Source organism: Cicer arietinum, chromosome 8 (assembly GCF_000331145.2).
Source record: "Cicer arietinum cultivar CDC Frontier isolate Library 1 chromosome 8, Cicar.CDCFrontier_v2.0, whole genome shotgun sequence".
Classification (NCBI taxonomy): Eukaryota; Viridiplantae; Streptophyta; class Magnoliopsida; order Fabales; family Fabaceae; genus Cicer; species Cicer arietinum.
This window is the reverse complement of record NC_021167.2, coordinates 26,528,834-26,552,617: the sequence shown is the minus strand read 5'-3', so window position 1 is coordinate 26,552,617 and position 23,784 is coordinate 26,528,834. Positions and strand designations below refer to the sequence as shown.

The window sequence follows — 23,784 nt, the reverse complement described above, 5'->3', positions numbered from 1 at the left end:
TGTTTATATCTTTTGACCAAACTTTCTATTTATCTAAATATTTTATATTAATTTAGTTATCGATTTTTTCTAGAATACACTAAAGTTATCACAATTGTTTATAGTGCATGTTGAGCTGGGAGTTGGAAAAGTAAGATTATTTCAGATCATGCATATATAAGTATATAGAATACTGAGTATAGACTCCAACCATATTTTCATATTTCATTGGATTTATTTCATACTTTTGCTGGACAAAAATCAATATGGACTCACTCGCAAAGATAATTTTGTGATTTGTGACCAAAAGTTTACGGAAATTTTATCTAGTTTTGAGTTTTGGTAATTTTGACAACTTAATTTAGTATATATTTTAGGTGAAATGTTGTTAAAATAATAATATTATATGAGTTATAATTTTAGAGAGAAAATTACTAGAGAATCTCTACCTAAAGATTACTCACCACTGTCTACACATACAAAAAAAATATTGAGTTTTGTTAATAAATGTCTTAAAAATACATGTTAAACAATTAAAAATAGAAATTTTTAGTCACAAATATAATTTTCAAGACAATTTTTAAACTTTGAAATTATTAAATATATAACTGTCGAGATAATATTTCTATTTTTGATAGTTTAACATGTGCCCTTAGACACTTGTTCAACATTTTTCAAAATCTTAAGTTTAATAATAACTTCATGTGAAATAAAATATAATTAATTAAAAAATAATAATTAAAAAATTAATATATTTAATAAAGAAAATTAAGATTAAATATATTAATTTTTCAATTACGGTTATATTTTATTTTAAAGTAATATATATTAATTGTAACAAAATTTATACATGTATCTAATTATATATTATTATTGTATTGTATTATATAGTTGTCACAATTAAATACACAAATACTAAAAATTAAATAGACAATTATTGATATCATTATACTAAATACTATATTTCATGTTTGAATTAATACTCACAGTGACCTACGAATTTCATTATTATTTGATCCAAAAGGAGAGTCAACTCATTTCATTAATAATAAGATTCTCATTAGATGCTTAATGAGGGAGTCACATGGCTAACCTCATAACAACTTTTCAAAAAATTATTTTTTATAATTAGTTATTTTTTAAGACAAGTGACAAACAAACAAAAATTTCAAAACGTTTTGTTATCGATTTAAAAAAAAAGTGATTTTATTATTCTATAAAATCTTGTTAGTGAAAATAAATACTTATAAAATAATTATAAAAAATAATTTATTTTTTTATTGAAACAAAATTATTTGTATAAAAATTTCTCAAAAAACAGCTTTTAGATTTTCATTTTATAAAAAACTTTAACAAACCGATGCAACAATTTAAAAGTGATTTTTTTTTTATAAAAAAAAACAAATTATTATTTTAAAAAATAATTGAATAACATATTCTTACTTTTTTTTTTAAATCTCCAAAAATTAATTTCAATTAATTTTTATGACCACAAAATATACAATTCACTTTTTTTGTTCTGTCTTCCATTTGTTGACTTCTCCTTCCTCCTTTCTTCCATCTTTCACACTTCCTACAACATTGCTTCTTCTTCTTCTTCTTCTTCTTCCTCTCTCCCTTCATTTCCTTCCACTCATATTCTTCTTTCTTACTCTATATTCAATTACTATCTCTCCTTTTTTCTCACATTCTTCACAATTTCTGTGCTTCATGCTCTTTTTTCAGCATAGAAAACAAGCCTAGCTTGTAACTATAACAGATCTTCAATATTTTCTGAAAAAATAAAAATTACTATTTTAAATGCTACCCTTTTGTTTGTTTTGATTAATCCCCAGAAAAAATTAGCACCCTTTTCTCTTGATCTTAAAAAGTTTCCATTTTCAATGAAAAACTACACGTATTTGAGATTCTTAAAAATTATACCTTTTTAGGTAATTTTTAGATTAGTACTTACATTTCCAATTTTGAGACCTTTTGTTTTTATCATTGTCACAATAATTAAAAAATTTAAGGTTTTTTTTTTATTTTTTTTATTTTTTATAATAGGTAAATGTTAAGTACATTAGTATACTTTGTATGTTAATTAAGTGGTATTAGTGATGCCAGTTTTCATTTTTATATGTAACTGTTTTTCCCATAATGCAAATAAAAGGAAAAACAGCCCTTCAATACCAAAGGATTTAGAGGAGAATGGTACTAACAATTTGGTTGTGCCAGTGAGTTCAAAGAAACCAATTATTGTGGATTCTAAGGTTACTACTAGTAGTTGTAATGAATCAATTTCTGTGAATGTGATTTCTGAGTTACAAAGTAATCATGTTGGTCAATCTATTTTGGTTGATTCTGAGGGGCAGAACAATGAATGCAACATCGGTGAGTGTGAGATCTTTAAGTATTCTGAACTTGAAAAAGCTACAAACAACTTTGATTCTAGTAGAGTACTTGGGAGTGGAGGCTATGGAACAGTTTACTCTGGTAAAAATATTCACTTAATTTCAATTTTCAAAGTTTTAGTTAGATTATGTGAGTGTATATTTTATAATAGTGATATATGTTTACATGTGTTTGGATAAATAGCTTAATTAGACATGCAAGAACTTATGTATAAACTGTTTCTATCTTTGTAGCACTGACACCTCTGATCAAAGGTGTGTCTGGTATCCGACATGTGTTGGTGTCTAACACGACACGACACCTTAATTACATTCAATTAATTTATTTTTCTAATTATCATTAGTGTCAACGTGTTAGTACTGTTGTGTTCGGTTTCTATATCAGTCTCCGTGCTTCGTAGGTTTCTATAGACGTAGAGATGATTGAAAGAAGATTGTTGTGGTGATCTTATCAGATAAACTAGAGATGAAGCTTGTAACAAAAACAATAACAAAAGCTGAAAGATCCTTTAGAAATCAAAGATTCAATGCAAGAAAACATAAGAAAATGAGAGAGATTTGAAAGAGACAATACATCTTCAGGACAAAATCCGACTTGAAAGATCACTAATCAATGTGAGTTTACACCTTGAGAGTATCAACTAGATTCATCAATGGAAGCACCAGGAACACTTTCTAAAGCTCACAGTTTTGGTTTTCTAGTGATACATGCTTCCTTGTGTTTGGATAAATTGATTAATGAATTGTCTTATCATATAAAAACTTGAGAAAAAGGATTGTGCATTGTCACTGTAAACCAATTTTACACTGACAATTAATAAGAACTATTGATTTTGTCACACGATTGTAACTTATATCTTAAAATAACTACAAAATCAATGGCTCGTGCTGGCTGTCAGTGTAAATCTATTGACACTAACAATGCATGTCCATTGAACTCTCAAATTTATGTATAAACTGTTTTATAATTGAAGAGAGGATCAAAATAAGTTTTGTGTAAGTTGTTTATATAAGATATTTTTGGTAACATATAAAAGAGAGTAGATAAGGCTATGACTTATGTGTATATCATAACCTATAATTCTTATAAGCTGGTTTCGTTCATTTTCTTACAGAAGTCCATATGTGATAAGGTTAGTTTAAGTAAACTCTTCTAAACATACATTTAGTAGGGACTTCAATGTTCTGTCCATGCATGTTAGCACTTATGATAAGCTCTTATATGATAAACGCTTATACTGTAATCACTTATATGATAAGTGCTTATGCTGTAAGGATTATATATACTTACTCAATTTTGTTTAATATCATAGGAACACTTAAAGATGGGCGTCTTGTTGCAATAAAGCGCTTGCATGAAGACAAGTTCATGATCTTAAGGTTACATGACAACAAACTTGAGGAAGAGAGACAAAGAAAGTTCATCAATGAAGTTGCAATGTTAACTCGCTTGAGGCACGAAAATCTGGTTCACCTGTACGGCTGCACCTCTCCTAAAACACGCGAACTACTTCTTGTGCAAGAATACATTCCCAATGGAACCGTGGCTGATCGTCTTCACAGATACACCTTCCCGTGGTCTACTCGACTAAATGTCGCTGTACAAACCGCTAGTGCACTGGCTTATCTTCACGCGTCAAATATCATACACCGTGATGTGAAAACATGTAATATTCTACTTGACAGAAGTTTGAATGCTAAAGTTGCAGACTTTGGTTTGTCGCGCCTTGTTCCACACGGCGCTACACACATTTCAACCAATCCTGCAGGAACTCGAGGTTATATCGATCCAGAATATATTGAACTTGGTCATCTTTCTGATAAAAGTGATGTATACAGCTTTGGAGTGGTATTGATTGAGTTGATATCATCTTTGCCTGCATTTAGCAAAGATGAAGAACAACCTTTTCTTTCGGATTTCGCCATGGAAAAACTCCTTGGAGGACAACTCGAAAAGGTTGTCGACCCAAATCTTGGATTTGGGTCAGACAAGTGGATAAGTGAAACAATAAGTGCAGTATCAGAGCTGGCATTTGGTTGTCTACAACCTCAAAGAAACATGAGACCTTCCATGGCTGAGGTTTTTAATACTCTTGACAGCATTAATAGTGGAAGCTCTCAAATTTCTCTTAAATTGAGTTCAAATCATTGTTACAATGCCACCAAAATTCACATTGTGTCGCGCTTGCCTGATGATTATTTCGAGAAGAAATAGCACAAAACTTTGTCCTGGTGGATTGAAGGTGTGTTCAGTGACTGACATATGACATTGACACGTTTGATTACATTTAATCACTTTCATTTTTAAAAATTATTATTGGTGTTTATGTATCAACGTCATGTCCGATATTTGTGTTTGTCTCAGTGTTTCATGTATTTCATAGCTCAATGCTCATAATATTTGTGTTTCATAATTTCTTTGTTCATGTATTTCATAGCTCTATGCTCATGTATACTGATTTCAACATTTGTATACTGCAAATACCAATTATTATGTATGTTTTCAATTATTCTATAGTTATGTAACAATTGCTATTGGTATAATCTTAAATAAAGAATCAAATGATTATGGTGCTGGAATTCTACTTGATTTTGAATGTTTTGAAGAGTTTATTTATGTTTTTATTAATTGACATAGACGTGTCACGTGTGTTTGAATATACTCTCTCTCTATGAGTGATTTATTCGTAAAAAAAATTGTTCTAAAATAAATAATCGTTATAATTTTTAACGACATTTTTTTTAATTGTATCTTCTAACTTATGGATGATCAATTCAATCTTTAATACAATATATTTTTTTTAATGTATCCTATGCAAATTATCATTCTCTTTTATTTCATGAGGAAATATAATTCTCCTAAAAACAAATAAAAAAAACCTTGCACCAAGAAAGGATTGATGATAACTTGGGTGGGCCTTGGGCTGGTTACTCACTCTTATGGACCAGAGGTGCTTGGCCCAACTCAACACCGAATAGAGAGACAGTGGAAACATTATTTTATTATCCCAATGAACATATATCCTTAAAGTTGTGGTCCCTAGAAGCAATTAGGTACCAAATTTGTCAAAGAAGATATATTGTATTTCACAATCAACTTAGATTTTTTATGTACTAAGTTTATAATCAATGGTTTTTTTAATTTGTCTAGGATAAGCTTCTCTACATACTGATAAAAAAGTTTCAACTAATTTTGGCATATATTGTCTTAATTTTCTTCCTCACTTTTTAGTATAGTTAGGTTCACACTTCACATAAGGTGAGTTGTCTCAAGCAACTAATATTTTTGCCATTTTTTTAAGACCGGTCGACATATATCAATTCAAATATTTTTTTACTCATGGTTTTAGTTCATGGAATTAAGCCTTTATTTTAGTTTTTTTTTTTTTTTTTTTTTTAATTTTTTACTTCACATAAGGTGAGTTGTCTCAAGCAACTAATATTTTTGCCATTTTTTTAAGACCGGTCGACATATATCAATTCAAATATTTTTTTACTCATGGTTTTAGTTCATGGAATTAAGCCTTTATTTTTGTTTTTTTTTTTTTTTTTTTTGTAAGTTTTTTATTTGACTTCAATCTTTATGAATTCAAACACAGTTTACTGAAATTTTTATTTATCTATAAATAAAATAGTAAATATCATTAGAAACTTATATATAATTGTGAGATGTTTGGTTCAATAAGACGTTTAATCTAACAATTTCGACATTTTTTCAGTTGAGCTAGAACTTAAAAATATTTATTATATATTCTTTTGTGGAGAAATTTTATATAGTGTTTTAAACATGCTTAATTGAATGTATGTGTAAAATAATTTACGCCAATAATGAATACAAATAAAATCCTTTATTTAAACAATACATTTTAAGATTATATATAAAAATAACAAGTTTTTACAGTATATTTTTTCATATTCTAATTTATATTTTTTTATTAAAATACATTTTGTTAGATAATATTATTATATATTAGTAGTAAGGGTATTTTAAACATTTATATTATTTTGTATATATACTCATTGTAACTCTATTAACTTAAATTTTATGTTATGAAACTTTAGAGTGGTTCTCTCTCTTCTTCCTCTTTTCATTGTTAACACATTTATCTATAAAGTTAATATTTTAATAATTATTTTTAAAATTTGCATCTATAAATCTAATAGATTTTTAATATATTTTTTAATAACCACTTTTTAAATATTTTAACTTACATATTTTATTAAGTTTAAATAATCTTTTTTTCCAGTGATTACACTTATGTTTATGATATACTAAACTTTGTTATTTAAAACCATTTTTTTAATTTTATATTTGTTCTTATAATTAATTAAGAAGAGAAGATTGAACTTTTCAATTAAAATATATAATATTTAAAATTTTATTGATTGAATTTCATACAGCATCAAGAATATGCTTTATGTAACACATAAATATGGTTGTAAATGTTATCATAGCTTGAGCATGATATCGACATGTTAAAGTTCAACAACCCCAAACCATTATAGGTCCATTAAGGGCCCCATCTATTTCATAATCTCACTGCACATTGTCACATGTCCTATCCCAAATAAATTTCACCATGTACCTACACTCCAATAATTGTCTTCTTTTATTTTTTATTTTATTTATTTTTATTAAATTTGTCTGTTATCTGGCACTAGTTTATTGTCAAGTGTTGTATGGGTAAAGATATAAAAAAGTCATTTATTTTTTTATAGTGATATTAAATATCATATAGAATACATACTACATAGAGATTCAATTGTAAAGATATATACATTGATGTAATAACATAAATATGAAAACTCAAAGTAGTTTATAATACAATGTGAATTTGAATGAATAAAAGGACTAATTGAATCATCAACGTGTCACCTTTACAATTGTCATATTATAAAAAATAATTTATATTTATGGTTAATTGGTTCTTCATGTTTTGTTTTTTTTAGTTTGAAGAACCTTGACAATTAAATTTGGATTTATTTTGTTTCTTATTAAAAAACAATTAATAACAATTCTATTTAAACTTGCCATTAAGAGATTTTAATGACACATCAATATTTTCAAAGAATAATTTTATAAATATAGTAAAAGATAAAGAATTAAAGTGAGAGAATAAAAGATAAAATATAAATTTATGAACATCTTAAAAGATAAAAAATAAATAAAAGATCAAATTTTTAAAGTTTAATTTACAGAAACTATTAATATAAAGATTTTTATATTGTAAATTAATTATAAATATTAATAACAATTCTATGTAAGTGCTAAAGAGATTTTAACGACACATCAATGTTTTTAAAGAATAATTTTATAAATATATTGAAAGATAAAGAACTAAAATGAGAAAATAAAAGATAAAATATAAATTTATGAATATTTTAAAAGATATAAAGTAAATAAAAAAAGCAAATTTTTAAAATTTAATTTACATAAACTATTAATATAAAGATTTTTATATTATCAATTAATTATTAATATTATATCAATAATAATGTTTGATTTTTGTCATAACTATTATCTACATAATTAATCATGATTTGTCAATTATATCAAACTTTATAGTATATAAAAATATTAAATTCTTATATATTATATTTAAATAAAATAAAAAAGTATATATAGTATAATTTAACCGTAAAATACATTAAATCTTAGAATAAAAAAGACACCCATACCCAGTCTTAATAGACACTCTTAATTTTTTGTTGGCAAAAGTTAATAGACCCTTGGGAACACTTCAACACTATGGTTCTTTTATTAGAGTTATAATTGTTAGATTTGCAACAAATGACTTGACTTCTTCCAAATAAAAGAATAAGGAAACATTTAATAGATTTAAGTTTAGATAAATTAGTTAGACTTTTAAAATATAATAAATTTAAATCTAAATCTTTGTTAAAAAAATATTTATAATTAATATTCGACGTATTTTAAATAAAAGTATTACTCATAGAAAAATCTAGAAACAAATATGTGGCAGACATGATCATATAAGATGAAATTTCACTGAAGAATTAAAATTGGAATTGACATTTATATCTTATGATAGGATTCATTCCCTTGTATTTAAGTATGTAGTGTCCTATGCTTAATTTGCATGCTCCACATGTTATATCTCTTATCTTTCCATGTGTCAACCATTGAATTGCCTTTTTTTTAACTAGACCAACCCAACCCAAGCTAATTTATTTTTAGGCCTACACTTTAATGTGAATATCTTTAAATGTTGGCAATTTGAGAAATAGTCGTAAATATTTTTAATACTTTTTTTAACACATTCTAATTATTTGATTTGCTAATCAAAAGAGATTCATTAAATTTATGTGGCATCTATTTTGAAAATGTAAACTTGTTTAAATTTTAGTGGCTAAATGATGCTTTTGTGGAATATTTGATTTTTAGGACAAATTCTACAGTAGACTATTTATGAAAGTGGTTAATCAAATGTCTTTGTTAAGGTCAATTTAAATTCTAAAGACAGCTGACAGTATTTTTCACTCCTTGAAATTTTATAGTTTTTTAAGTCTTTATGATTGAGACAATAGTTTAATTTATGTCAATTGAATAAAAATAAGAGAAAATAAATGCATTATTGAAAATTGAATTTGTCGAATCAACATCAATTATGTTACCATCTTATTTATAAAGATGAGAATAATTATTAATTTATACAGTTGAAAAATATTGTTAGTCATCGTTGAAATTTTAAGTGACTTTTAAATAATAATATACAATAAATTATTTATTAAAGTAGTTCACCTTTAGAATTTGAAATATAAATTAAAATAAAAAGTTAAAATTTAGAAAAATGTTGTACTAAAGTTTTATGAGAAGAAAAATTGGAATTTAAAATTTTTAATTAAGTTTGATAATTTAATTAGTAAATTTCCAAGTAAAATAATACTTAAAGCACTTTAGTCAAATGAAATTTTTTAATTGATTATGAAAATTTGAAAGTTGTTAATAAATGAAAAAAAAATTTATTTAAACAAATAAAAATTTGAGGAACAAAAATGGCTCTAGTAAAAATTGCAGTTAAGTAACAAAACAATTGTAGTCAAGTCAATTTTCAATTAATAGGAGAAAAGTGTAGTCTACCAAACAATGAATTATTAGATTTCCTCAATTGACTTAATTTATACAAAATTTCATAAAAAAATATTTAATATTTGACTGCTTAATATTATTTTAAACAATTTAGTATTAATTATTAACATAAATTACTATTTAACTATTAATTAATATAAATTACAATTATATAGTATAACAGTAGAATGATTTAAAAATATTATCTATGAAAATCACACTCTTTAACTTGACCCACCAATGTAAAATATAAAATAAAAAATAAAAAATAAGATGAATTAAAAATAAAATGATATCATCCCCTAGGAGGTGACACACCAAAATTTTCATGCATCAATTATTCCTACAAGTGCATAGTCTCTATTGAACACAACCTTCTCTTCTCTTCTCTTTCTTTCTATTCAATTCATTCCTTCACTTCACTTCACACCATTTATTCATTACTTCAATTTCATTCACTTTCTCTCACTCAATCAATTCACTCACCTACCCTTTTTCTCTTCTCCCACACACTTTTTTTTTTAATCATTTGATGTTTTTGATGAAAAACGTCTTACAGTGTCTGATACGTGTCGGTGTCTGATACAATAAATTATATATTTTTAATTTATTTTTTTAAATTATTGTTGGTATTGATACAACTATTTATGATTCATAGCTTTGTACCCTTTTGAATCCTATGTTTACTCATAATTTTTATTTCCTTTCTTTTTATTTATTTTTTATGTTTTTAGGCTGAAATAGCTTGACCCAGTTTTGATTTTCGTGAGTTTTGTTCATTCTTCATTGGAAAAGCATAAAAAGATAATATTTTTGGATTTGGGTCTTGTCAGTTTCTTGTTTTTCTTTAACCTTAATCATGCGTAATTTTCCTTCATTTTCTCGGTAAAAAGTTGGAGAAGTTAATTTCTTAACAAGGTTGAAAAATGCTTGGAACTGCCCTGCAATATGGTGGTGAAGATCAGTTTTACATTCCTATGAAAGCAAGGAAGAATCAGAATCAGCGTAAGAAAACTCAGAAAGACAAAAGTGAAGATTCTGTTTCAAAGAGTGATTTTGTTGATTCTGAGAATAGGAATCTTAATGAGTCTTCTTGTTGTCCTTCTGTTGAGCTTGGTAGTAACATTGATAGGTTCTTGGAGTCCACAACACCTTTGGTTCCAGCTCAGTATTTCTCTAAGGTTCATCTTATTTGTCTTTTTTTTTTCAATTATTATGAATATGGTTTAGTTTTTTTAGTGCTTTTTATTTCTGCTTTGTTAGACTTACAGGGTATGATAGCTTTTATTCATTGTTTTTTGTCTGTTTTTCAGTTTGTAACTGTTGTTGGATTAATTTTTTATAGTTTAATCTTAGTAAATTAGTGGTTATGTTAGTTTTCAAATTTGAACCAGATAAAGATTTCACAATTTTAGCTATTAAGAATGTTGCTTTATGGATTGCAGTTGTCACAGTGTGAATTAATCACAATATTGCACAAATTTTATTAAAATTATTTGTACTATCATACAATGTATAATATTGGTGGAGAAATGAAGGTCTGAACTAGAGATTAAAAAACTGGATTCTTGGGATCATTTTTTTTGATAAACCGCATTTCAACACGGCTATTGGACTATATTTGGTTCAGATACATGTACTTTTTTCCTTATATTTTGTTACGGAAGAAGTAAAATACTAATATTTGTGTATAAAAAAATATCTTTCTTTTTAGTTCCTTACTTGAGACTTTTTTTTATTATGTTGTGAGTGTAGACAACAATAAGAGGTTGGAAGACATGTGATGTAGAGTATCAATCTTACTTCACCTTGAATTATCTTTGGGAATCTTTCAAGGAATGGAGTGCATATGGAGCAGGAGTACCTTTGCTACTTGATCAAAGAGAATCTGTTGTACAATATTATGTTCCTTATTTGTCAGCTATTCAACTATATGGTCAATCAGCTAAGAACTCAATTTCTAAGCCAAGGTATTTTGAGTCATGATTTTTTGAGTTGAGTCTACTTTTGAGTTGTTGATAAATGAAACTTATTTTTCTTTGTCTCGCTTTAATGTGTTTGTTTTGTATGCGGATGAATTGATTTTGTGAAATATGAAGTATTGGATTATGTTGGTGGTGCTGGTTCGAAGGTGAAATCAATGAAAGGAAAATGCATTTGTAGTTTTAGTTTTAATATATTCTTGTTTCTCATAAATTTCGAAAGTGAAAGAATTGGAAATAGTTTATGCGCGAAACCATGGAAGAATGATATTGGAAACTGATTGTAATAGTTCATTCTGATTTTGGTTTCCAGCCAAATTTTGTTCGGCTTGCATTGTAAGATATCGCAGAAACCTTTTTGTGGTCATTGCTATCTTTTGGTTGTTTCATTGTCAATTATCTTTTCAGTTTTCATCCCTGGAAAATGAAGCATTTGAGTGATTAGAGTTCTCTTAAAATTTGTTTGTGCTTTAGTTTGTAACTATATCTCATTTTCTTTGGTCATTAGATACATTGGTGAAGATAGTGACGGTGATTACTATAGAGATTCAAGCAGTGACGGAAGCAGTGATAGCGAATTCAAAAAAAGGACCGAAAATTCTACATCACAAAGAAGTAATCAACATCGAACAGGTGATGACGCTTCCTTACAAGATCTTCTTTTCGAGTATTTCGATCAAGATCCTCCTTATAGCCGTGAACCATTATCCGACAAGGCTAGTACTGACCTTACTTAATACATGGCTTATTTGTGGTTATTTTGAAAAATTCTTCTTAAATTTGATTATATTTCAACAGATACTAGATCTTGCGCGCCATTATCCGAGCCTCAAGTCATTGAGAAGTTGTGATTTATTGCCAGCTAGTTGGTTGTCTGTAGCATGGTGAGAATAACTTGATTTATTGATTTAGCGCTCGATTTTTGTTCCTTATTATTCTTCAATGCCATCTTTTAGGTATCCTATTTATCGAATACCGACCGGTCCAACATTGAAAGATTTAGATGCTTGCTTTCTTACTTACCATACACTCCATACACCCTTGACAGGTATTCATGAATCTTCATTGTAGTTTTTGCTTAACATTCAACACTTATTTATACTCATCTATTGTAAACTTGTTTCCTCATTTTACCTTTAGGGTCTGTTTGGATTGACTTATTTGAGTTTATCTACTGATATAAGTATTTTGTGGGAATGTTTGAGAGAACTTATAGAAATAACTCATGACATGTTCATAAGTTGTTTTTCAACTTATTTCCATAAGTTTTCTAAGATAGCCTAGCTTGTGAAAATAGTTTACGGCTTGTATGAGAATGATTTGACTTTATTTTATCTTTTGTTATAGAAATAGCTTTTACATAAGTATATGATAAATGCTTAATTAAGTTGTTTATCCAATCTTTAGTAAGATATATCTTAATAACAAAGAAATTAACAATTGTTTTTTTCTTTGTCATCAAATTCAAAAGATGGGCTTCTTTCGAATGCAATGCATTCAATGAACCGAGTTTTTACTTTTTGGATAAGACTCCTTTGAAGCGAGCTTATCTTTAAAAGAGCAAGTAAGGTTATATCCGGCATTGGTTAAATCTTAACCGACCAAAAACTAAGGGTGGATAAACCTTTAGTTTTTCATTTTACAGACAAGCTCGCTTTAGAGGAGCCTTATCTGATTAATCTTTTTCTTCCTAAATACTTTGTTTTGAATGCATTTTTTCAGGAAATGCCGGTACTCAAGCTCCAATATTGGTATATCCTAATGACATAGATGGTGTACCAAATATATCTTTACCAACTTTTGCTATGGCATCCTATAAGTTAAAGAGATCTATTTGGATGCAAAATGGAGTTAGTGACAATCAGTTATCAAATTCTCTCTTGCAAGCTGCCGACAACTGGTTAAGGCTAGTTCAGGTGCATCACCCGGATTATCAGTTCTTCGTGTCACACGGTATACCCTAGGTGAACCGAATGACACGATTTATCATTACATTCTCACAGACTAAACAAAATCTTAAACCTATAATTAGAGCCTTAAATTTACATGTTCATCGCTCGACGCAAACTTCAATCTATAGAGAATCTCATGGTGTTGGGACTACTGACGTCGGGATTCGAAAAAAGAGAGCTTTGTATATAGATAAAATGGTGTCACATAAATGGAAGAAGGCTTCAATGGAAGAGAAAGAGGTAGATCCTCCAACCCTTTTTCAGTTCAATAATGGTAAGTGTTTTTAGACTTAAATATTAACCGATAATTATGTTGTGATTTAGAGAGAAAAAAGGGTGAAATATGTAATTTTTCTGTATCATAACAATTTTGGCTTTATGTGTTATATACTATATGTGATTAACATCTTGTTACATTGGTGTAAGGAAATTAGATGTAGTGTATATAATATTCTAAGATATATAAACATATTTTTAATGGTGTTAAAAATGAAAATATATAAAACAATTTAGGTTTAATTGTAGTTTTGGTCCCCTATTTTAGCTGAATCGCGAAAGTAACTCTCCATTTTATTTTTTCCCAGTTTTGGTCCCTCAAATATAATTTTGGTCCAAAATTTGATGAATTTTTGTTTTGCATTTATTTAAGTCACACTATGCCTCAAAATTTCATTTGCAATAATTGTACCTGAAACATATGATCATAAATGGTGTAGTAAGGTTTAAAAAAATGAAATTTCATCAAATTTTGGTACAAAATTTTGTTTGAGGACTAAAACTGGAGAGAAACAAAATGAGAGAATTACTTTTGCGATTCAGCTAAAATAGGGGGACCAAAACTGCAATTAAGCCAACAATTTATGCAAGGGAGGTCCATGGACCACCATAAAATAAATGTGTTGAAAAATAGTATGAAAATTAATGCAGAAATATTGATTGATTGGTGATGTTGTAATTTCTCTGGACATCCTTGAAAATTAGGTTCTCTATTCTTCCTATGGAAAGGACAAGTTGATAACAAGAATCTTTTCTTGAAAAAAAAAATATATATATATATTTTTTTTGTTGCCGTCGACCCAAATTGTGGGACATATTCTTAAAAATTTATTGGGGTCAATACTTTGAATTATTCTCGATAAGTGGTGATTTGTAAAAATTGAATTATCAAATACAATTTGTAAAATGAAAGTTTTGAATTCTAGGTAAGATTCTTTACACTAAACAAATTAAAATTAGCAAATTTTCTATAAAATTTAATTTAATTTAACCATTATCAAAAGAAAGATCCTCGACGATATTATGTAGTGTAGCATCTAGCATTTTGTTCCTTAGCATTTTTGTATTTTCTGTCTACTATTAAAGATATTACATAAGATGAACAGAAATATGAAAAAGAATATAAGATAAAAAAGTACTTCATGTGTCCTATAATATATATCCTAACTGTAAAATAAAAACGTGTCCTATCATTTCAAATTTTAAGATTATATTAATTAAATATTTTTAGTCGTCTTTTTTAATTAGTATTACAAACACTAATTCAATCACAATCATAAAATAAGATTTTCTACTTTGTATATAAAAAAAAAATTAATTTATCTATAACAGTAGTATAATATTTTTTTATACGATTATTCAGTCACAATAATTAAATCTTTAAAGATATTTTACTCTTAAACTATATATGATATATTATATACAAAATATTTAGTAAAGATAATTTAATAGAAATATAATTTTTAATTTAAATTTATATATATTTTTAATTTGTATAAAATGGTTAAATATATATATATATATATATATATATATATATGAAATAGAGGAGATAATATAAAAAGAAACATAAAAGTGCGTGAAATTAATTAATATATAAAATAAAGATGAAATGAAATTGAAGGGACGTGAAAGTAAATTCTTTGTATTTTTCTAACCTTGAGGTATACTTTTCATAAACAAAAATTAAAAAAAAAAAAACTTCACGAGAAATCTTGTAATAACATCCTTTTCCTTTTTGGCTTTCTTTTGTCGAAAAAAAAAACAGTTTAAATTTGATGAAAGCGCAAAAAGAAACCGTAGTGAGAAATGAGAACAAAACGTTAGGATTGTGGGACCCACTACATCTGTCTGTAAAACGTTAGATCTATCATCTATGGCACACTAGTTTATATATATTTTTTCATGAAAAGCATAATAATTGAATTAATTAAGCAAATTACTCTGGAATGAATTATTATAAAAAATAGACTACATTATACATTTTAAGTAAGATAGTTCAGTATATTTCATTTATGTAATTATAATAAAAATTTAAATTAACTATCTGAATTACTTTTCTAATTAATAGATTATACTCTTGAGTCTTTTACAAGAAAAAACCAACTAATTTCATATCCTTTAAAAAATATTTAACTTTATTTATTTTTTCAAAATAAATTTTATTAAAAAAATAATTGTTTTTTGGAAATAGCTCGGTAACTTGATCCATAAAAATTAAAAGGTTATTGAAAAAAATGAAATCTATATTATTTAAAAGGTATTTGATGTATAATAATATCATTAAATATAATAAATTTAGTTAAGTTTTGAGTACATTTGAAAAGAAAAAAAATTAATTTGTTTGTTTATAATTGATATCCGAAGGAGTATCACTCAAAAAAATTTTTTTTGAATGAAAATCATTTTAAATATGAAAAATGATAATGTGTTTAAATATAAAAAATTATGTGATTCATATTATAAAATTTTAAAAATAATATTTTTCATTCAATTTATCTTATATTTTATTTCATTTAGTATTATAACACTTGTTAAAATGAACAAATATATATTTATTAAATTTGTATAAAATGAAATATAATTCTCGAACACAAACAAAAAATATATAACATTTATATAAACTAATTTTACAGTTACGTCTAATAAAAATTCGCTATATATTTTAGATTGCGATTAGAAAGTAAGATTTGCATGACAAATCCGCAAGTTCTAATTAGATGTAGATGTAAACTATTTTACACGCATCTATTAAAATCAATCACAAAACTAATTCATTTATTAAACTAAAAAAATACCAAAAAAAAAAAAAAAAAAAAAAAAAAAAAAAAAGAGAGAGAGAGAGAAACTAGCCGTTAGAGTATCTCGAAATTCAAATGAAATGGTAGCAGCGTAGCGCACACAAACCAATCTTCTTTCGTTTTTCATTTCCATCATCATCACTACACAGAGAGAAGAGAACCCTAATTACTCTTTTTAAACCCTAATTTCTAGCTTCTACACTCTCTTCGTTCACTTTCCTCAGTTAAACCAATTACTTACTCAATACATCAATGTGAGTTTCTAATTCCATTTCCTTTTTTACTTTCTCGATTTCGTTTTCAATTTTTTTTTGATCTATTCATGAAACTTTCTATTTATGTTTCTTTTAATCATTAAACATGAAATTACTTTCCTATTATATGATTTTCGTTAGTTTATGTGCTTAAAATTAGCGTCGAAGTTGAATTTAATTAACACCGTGATTATTTCTTTCCCTTTTTTGCTCATTTTAGTATCTTAACACTGAAATTCTACTTCACTTTCTTAATTATTCGTATTTGATTATTCTGAATCGAATTAGTACTAAATAAGCTTTTGAGTATCTTGAATCTATCAGATCTATCTTTGAATTATATATTAAAAGTTCACAGAATCTGTATAAGTTGAAATTTTTTGTTTGGTATTTAATTTGAGCAAAATTCATATAACATTGGGAATCAATGATCTTTTATATTAACTCAAGTGTTGGATGCAGGAAATGTTTAATTACGAAATTCAAATGAAATGGTAGCAGCGTAGCGCACACAAACCAATCTTCTTTCGTTTTTCATTTCCATCATCATCACTACACAGAGAGAAGAGAACCCTAATTACTCTTTTTAAACCCTAATTTCTAGCTTCTACACTCTCTTCGTTCACTTTCCTCAGTTAAACCAATTACTTACTCAATACATCAATGTGAGTTTCTAATTCCATTTCCTTTTTTACTTTCTCGATTTCGTTTTCAATTTTTTTTTGATCTATTCATGAAACTTTCTATTTATGTTTCTTTTAATCATTAAACATGAAATTACTTTCCTATTATATGATTTTCGTTAGTTTATGTGCTTAAAATTAGCGTCGAAGTTGAATTTAATTAACACCGTGATTATTTCTTTCCCTTTTTTGCTCATTTTAGTATCTTAACACTGAAATTCTACTTCACTTTCTTAATTATTCGTATTTGATTATTCTGAATCGAATTAGTACTAAATAAGCTTTTGAGTATCTTGAATCTATCAGATCTATCTTTGAATTATATATTAAAAGTTCACAGAATCTGTATAAGTTGAAATTTTTTGTTTGGTATTTAATTTGAGCAAAATTCATATAACATTGGGAATCAATGATCTTTTATATTAACTCAAGTGTTGGATGCAGGAAATGTTTAATTATTAGTTAATTAATTAATGTTGTATTATCCTGTTTTTGGTTTATCGAAATTGAACTATGTTCATTTTGTTTCACTGTATGTGTTGTTTAGACGATGACTGTGAAAACACCTGGAACACCAGCTTCAAAGATAGATAGGACACCAGTATCAACCCCAGGAGGGCCAAGATCTAGGGAAGAGAAGATTGTGGTTACAGTAAGGTTAAGGCCTTTAAACAGAAGGGAACAATTGGCTAAGGATCAGGTGGCATGGGATTGTATTGATGATTATACTATCGTGTATAAACCACCACCACATGAACGTGCTTCTCAACCAGCATCGTTTACTTTTGGTATTCACATTGTCAATTTAAAGTTCCATTTATCATTTAAATAAAAGGATTTAATTGGTGTGCAATATGCAGGGTCAATGTAGAGATTTTTTACACTAACAGTCCATTATTTTAAAATGTTTGACTTTAATTAAAATTATTTTATCTTAAGTTCACATATATGATATATGATAGGTTGTAATTGCTTGATAGTGTAAAAAGGTATATCTTATGTTCTTAAGTATTTGTTGACATTGGTTTTCTCACTGCAGACAAAGTTTTTGGTCCTGCTTCTGTAACCGAGGCGGTATATGAAGAAGGAGTAAAGAATGTTGCGTTATCTGCACTAATGGGGATCAATGGTATTGTATTAGATACTAGATTAGATATTTGCACCCTTTTGTCCTGACCATGCTTATGATATGTGCCTCTGATACAGACTCACTCCTTTATATAATGATTGCATGCTTATTTTATTGTAGCAACTGTTTTTGCTTATGGACAAACTAGCAGTGGAAAGACTTACACAATGAGAGGAATAACAGAGAAAGCTGTCAATGATATTTATAATCATATAATGAATGTAAGTTTGCTAACATTGTCCATATGGTTTGTGTTCTATATCCGTTCAACTACTTGGATTCTTGTAATTTATTTATGTATTAAAGGATTGGATAGGATTTCAATGGTTGTTAATTTGTGGCTAATCTTTTTCAATTGTCATGATTACAGAACCCTGAAAGAAATTTCACTATAAAAATATCTGGACTAGAAATATACAATGAGAATGTGAGGGACTTGTTAAATTCAGAACCTGGTCGTAGTTTGAAGCTGCTAGATGATCCTGAGGTAAAATATTTGAAAATATTTTTCATTTTCGATTTAACAAGCATGCAATTCAGTAGCTTCCTTGTCTTGAAATTTTGGAATTTCATATTTTAACATCTTGCATCATTTTCTAAAATCTTCTAGTATTTATTTAATGACCTAGCAATTCCATAGCTGCCTTGTCCTGAATTTTGAATATCATATTTTAATATCTTGCATCATCTTTCTTAACCTTTTTTAATGAGTTAGCTATCCAATAGCTTACTGTTTTCTGGAATTTGGAGTTTTGTATTTGAATATCCTGTGTAATGTAGAAAGGTACTGTGGTTGAGAAATTAGTGGAAGAAACAGCAAAGGATGACAAGCACTTGAGACATTTGATCTCCATTTGTGAAGGTAGGATACTCTCTTACTTAGGCTTGCAATACATGTTTCCGTATTTAAACAATAGTATATTAACTTTCATTCTTTTGGCAGCTCAAAGACAGGTGGGCGAAACTGCTCTAAATGATAACAGCTCGAGGTCTCACCAGATTATAAGACTGGTAATTGATAGTAATATTCGTTGCTGGAATTTGCAGAAGTTGATTATTTTCTCCTTCATTCCTCTTGTAACTAATATTGAAAACATTTATTTTCTTCTTTTTTGTGTATATTGCAGACAATTCAAAGTACTCATCGTGAAGAAGCCGATTGTGTGAAGTCTTTTGTTGCAACCCTGGTAATTGAAGTTTTCCACTCACCTACCGTAAAATAGTTAGATTAGTTGTCATTGACCAACTAATTAGTGTCAATGAATACAGAACTTTGTTGATCTGGCTGGAAGTGAGAGGGCTGCACAGACACATGCAGATGGAACTAGGCTCAAAGAAGGATGCCATATTAACCTTAGCTTGATGACTCTTACAACTGTTATCAGGAAGCTCAGGTCAGAGTCGTGTTTGTTTTCAGGAAGTTCATTTAGTTGTTATAGTGGCGTTATCACATTGTATTAGCGCTGCACCATTAGAATTAAGTACCTTTTTGAGATTTCTACTTCTTCTGATTGCTTGTTTTCATATCATATGCAGTGTTGGAAAAAGAAGTGGTCATATACCTTATAGAGATTCAAAGCTCACACGTATATTGCAACATTCCCTTGGAGGGAATGCACGCACTGCCATCATATGTACTTTAAGTCCAGCACTATGCCATGTAGAGCAGTCGCGAAACACTCTCTATTTTGCCACTCGGGCGAAGGAAGTTACAAATAATGCTCAAGTAAACATGGTAACCACCAGTTCATAGCCACCTTGATGTTTTTTTGTTTTGATATTTTTCTTCTAACTACTAAATTAAAGCTGATCATCTTGTCTGAATACTTTGCATAGGTTGTACCAGACAAGCAGCTTGTTAAACACTTGCAAAAGGAAGTGGCGAGGCTGGAGGCAGTTCTGCGCACCCCTGATCCATCGAAAGAAAAGGATTGGAAAATTCAACAGGTAAATTGAAAAATAAAAATCATTAACAGGAACAAGTATAAATGTATAATGCCATAGTACTGACATTGTCAGCCAATTAATCCAGATGGAAATGGAAATCGAAGAGCTGAAACGTCAGAGAGATCAAGCACAAACTCAAGTTGATGAGTTACGAAGAAAGCTTCAAGAGGACCAGCAGGTCTCCCTCTCACTCTCTCCCACACACACACATATTTAATTTATGTCAACTGACTTAATGATCATTTGTTACTTAAAGGTCTCAAAGCCACTTGAACCAGCACATGCTTCAGCTAAGAAGTGCCTATCCTTCACTGGCGCACTATCATCACCAAAACCAGGGCTAGGGTGTGAGAGAGTAAGAAACGCATCGTTAAGACAGTCCATGAGGCAATCATCTACTGCTCCTTTTACCCTTATGCACGAAATTCGCAAACTTGAGCACCTCCAGGAGCAGCTAGGTGAAGAAGCCAACCGAGCATTGGAAGTTTTACAAAAGGAAGTGGCATGTCATAGACTTGGTAACCAAGATGCAGCTGAGACAATTGCAAAGCTGCAAGCAGAAATACGTGAAATGCGTTCGGTTAAGCCGATACCCAAGGAAATTGTAGTTGGGAGCATGGTTTCTGTCCACAAGAGTGTCAGTGCTAATCTAAAGGAAGAGATTACTCGACTTCATTCACAAGGAAGCACCATTGCAAATCTTGAGCAGCAACTAGAGAATGTACAAAGGTCTATAGACAAGTTGGTGATGTCTCTTCCCAACAATTTTCAAACTTTAACTAGTGAAGCATCCCCCAAGCATAAAAAGGAGCATAAAAGGAAAAAGTTGATTCCCTTGTCTTCAAGTAACACTGCCAATCGCCCAAACTTTATTAGATCTCCCTGCTCACCATTATCTACTACTCAACAAGTTTTGGAAATCGATATAGAAAATAAAGCCCCAGAGAACGATGATAATGTTTCGACAGAGATTCATCCAGATTCCGAGAAGGATACTACTCCCTTAAAGAGTGAAGAAACTGGAGATGTTACATCGAGGGAAAATACTCCAGGTTACCGCCGCTCTAGTTCAGTTAACATGAAGAAAATGCAGAAAATGTTTCAGAATGCAGCAGAGGAGAATGTAAGAAGTATAAGAGCATATGTCACTGAATTGAAAGAACGTGTGGCCAAACTGCAGTACCAAAAGCAGTTACTTGTTTGCCAGGTAAATTATATTGACAAATCTTCCTGGTTAACATTGTCATTGCAAATTCAAACTCTGCCAAAATTATTTCTAAATCATTTCTTCTTTCCCCCAGACATCTATACTAACTACGAACATTTGTCTATAAAAGACACTGTCATTGCTAATTCTCCATTTCTTGTATTTCAATTAGCTTTTCACTGATGTCCTTATATTCTGATGTCTTAGGTACTTGAGCTTGAAGCAAATGAAGCAAGTGGCCACAACATAGAAGATGAAGTGTACACAGGTGAACTGGAGGAACCTCAAGTTTCATGGCAAGTAACATTTAGAGAGCAGCAACAGCAGATCCTTGAATTATGGGATGCATGTTATGTCTCCATTATTCACAGGACACAGTTTTATTTGCTATTCAAGGGAGATCAAGCTGATCAAATATATATGGAAGTTGAACTAAGGCGATTGACGTGGTTGCAACAACACCTAGCAGAACTTGGAAATGCAAGTCCTGCTCCTCATGCTGGAGATGAACCAACTGTCTCACTGTCATCAAGGTTCTCCCTCTTTATACACTCTCACACAAACACTTTACTGAATGAATTATGAATTAGAATTTTTCATTGAATATGTATGTATTGTATGATATGCAGTATGAGAGCCTTGAAAAGAGAAAGAGAATTTCTTGCTAAGAGATTAATATCGCGATTGGCGCCAGAAGAGAGGGAGGCATTATATATCAAATGGGATGTCCCCCTAGATGGGAAGCAGAGGAAGATGCAGTTTGTCAGCAAGCTTTGGACAGATCCTTATGATCGAAAACATGTACAGGAGAGTGCTGAAATAGTTGCAAAGCTGGTGGATTTCTGCACAGGAGGCAACATGTCAAAGGAGATGTTTGAGCTGAATTTTGTGCTTCCGTCAGATAAGAGGCCATGGTTAATGGGCTGGAATCATTTGACAAACTTGCTTAATTTGTGATAAAATTTATGTTTGTAAATTGTACCATTTAAATCATGTACATGGAAATTAATCATGGCACCTATTAAAATTCAAAATTATTGTTTTGGCACCTATGGAAATTAATCATGTTCGGTTCCAATAAACCAACCCAATTCACTGGGTTCTCATTTACAAAGGAATTTTTTCTATTAGTAGTTTGCAAATTTGGAGTGCTATTTGTGTTATGGAGATGGAGTACAATACAAGTTAGTGACATTTATACTCAAAAGTTGAGAAACAAATCTTGCCAGTTCCGGTTTTGACAACACCTTATTTAATTCTCATACACTCTGATGTTGACAAATCTCCAATTTTATATATATTCTTGTCAACATTGACGATGTCAGTAGTCGTGTAACTTCTTAATTATTTTTATTTGATCTGATCCAAATGTGTTAATTGAAGTACTTCTGATCCCTGTGAGGTTGCATCGCTGTAGAAAGCGACATCAACCTTTTCATTTAAGATTTTCGGCTGGAAGAAGCTATCAGCGAATCACCCATTTCAATTTGGATAAGTCTGTCAGTTGATACCTGTTGAAATTTTTTCACAGCAATCCAATCTTCCAAGGTACATTTTGTGCAGTATATGATTAAGATCTGACCAATTGATTCAGAGTTGGTATTGCACAACAATTCATTTCATGAGTTCCAAATACTGCAAAAGAGCATGACCATCTCTCCATAATTTCAAATTTCAATTAAGGGGTAAAAGTAGTCCATTAGTTTGCTGTTCCCATCAAGCTTCTGTTTTCAGACAGGTGATGAAAGTGTACCAGATGTGAGATGACATACATTTGAAACTATTAAAATTCTAACATGGCCTAAAGTAACTTCGTTGCTGGTCTAAACACAAATTACAAATCTTTGATTCTAATATCATCTTTGGCGCGACAAACTGATTAGATGTATCAAAATATTATGGATTATTTATTCTAATGGTTATTACTAAAAGCAGGTTCTTGAATCGCCCAACAATGTTATTATTTTTTCAGATATGAAAATAAAACAGGGAAATTATCACAAGAGAAAACTACAATAAGCATAGTTTTCAGTTTTGTTTTGACTAAAGTCATGTTTTGGTAGCTTCATTTTGATATTTGTAACTTTGACA

At 29.0% G+C, this 23,784-nt stretch overlaps 3 protein-coding genes across 3 annotated transcripts; all 3 read left to right on the top strand.

Annotated features, from left to right (window-relative positions):
- The first annotated feature begins 1,512 nt into the window (after positions 1-1,512).
- Positions 1,513-4,893, top strand: LOC101491635 (LEAF RUST 10 DISEASE-RESISTANCE LOCUS RECEPTOR-LIKE PROTEIN KINASE-like 1.2). Its single transcript, XM_004512839.4, has 2 exons — positions 1,513-2,454; positions 3,686-4,893. The coding sequence occupies exons 1-2, from the start codon at positions 2,079-2,081 to the stop codon at positions 4,585-4,587; spliced, it is 1,278 nt and encodes a 425-aa protein (XP_004512896.1). The 5' UTR covers positions 1,513-2,078; the 3' UTR covers positions 4,588-4,893.
- A 4,904-nt stretch (positions 4,894-9,797) lies between these two features.
- On the top strand, positions 9,798-13,810 carry LOC101491315 (uncharacterized). Its single transcript, XM_004512838.4, has 6 exons — positions 9,798-10,643; positions 11,218-11,432; positions 11,953-12,160; positions 12,243-12,328; positions 12,401-12,492; positions 13,167-13,810. Exons 1-6 carry the CDS (start codon positions 10,389-10,391, stop codon positions 13,406-13,408), a joined length of 1,098 nt encoding a protein of 365 aa, XP_004512895.1. The 5' UTR covers positions 9,798-10,388; the 3' UTR covers positions 13,409-13,810.
- A 3,416-nt stretch (positions 13,811-17,226) lies between these two features.
- Positions 17,227-22,826, top strand: LOC101490775 (kinesin-like protein NACK1). Its single transcript, XM_004512837.4, has 15 exons — positions 17,227-17,392; positions 17,958-18,198; positions 18,450-18,539; positions 18,660-18,760; positions 18,910-19,026; positions 19,320-19,401; positions 19,483-19,550; positions 19,667-19,726; positions 19,809-19,933; positions 20,076-20,274; positions 20,376-20,486; positions 20,572-20,664; positions 20,743-21,693; positions 21,901-22,226; positions 22,323-22,826. The coding sequence occupies exons 2-15, from the start codon at positions 17,961-17,963 to the stop codon at positions 22,648-22,650; spliced, it is 2,889 nt and encodes a 962-aa protein (XP_004512894.1). The 5' UTR covers positions 17,227-17,392; positions 17,958-17,960; the 3' UTR covers positions 22,651-22,826.
- The last annotated feature ends 958 nt before the right edge of the window (positions 22,827-23,784 follow it).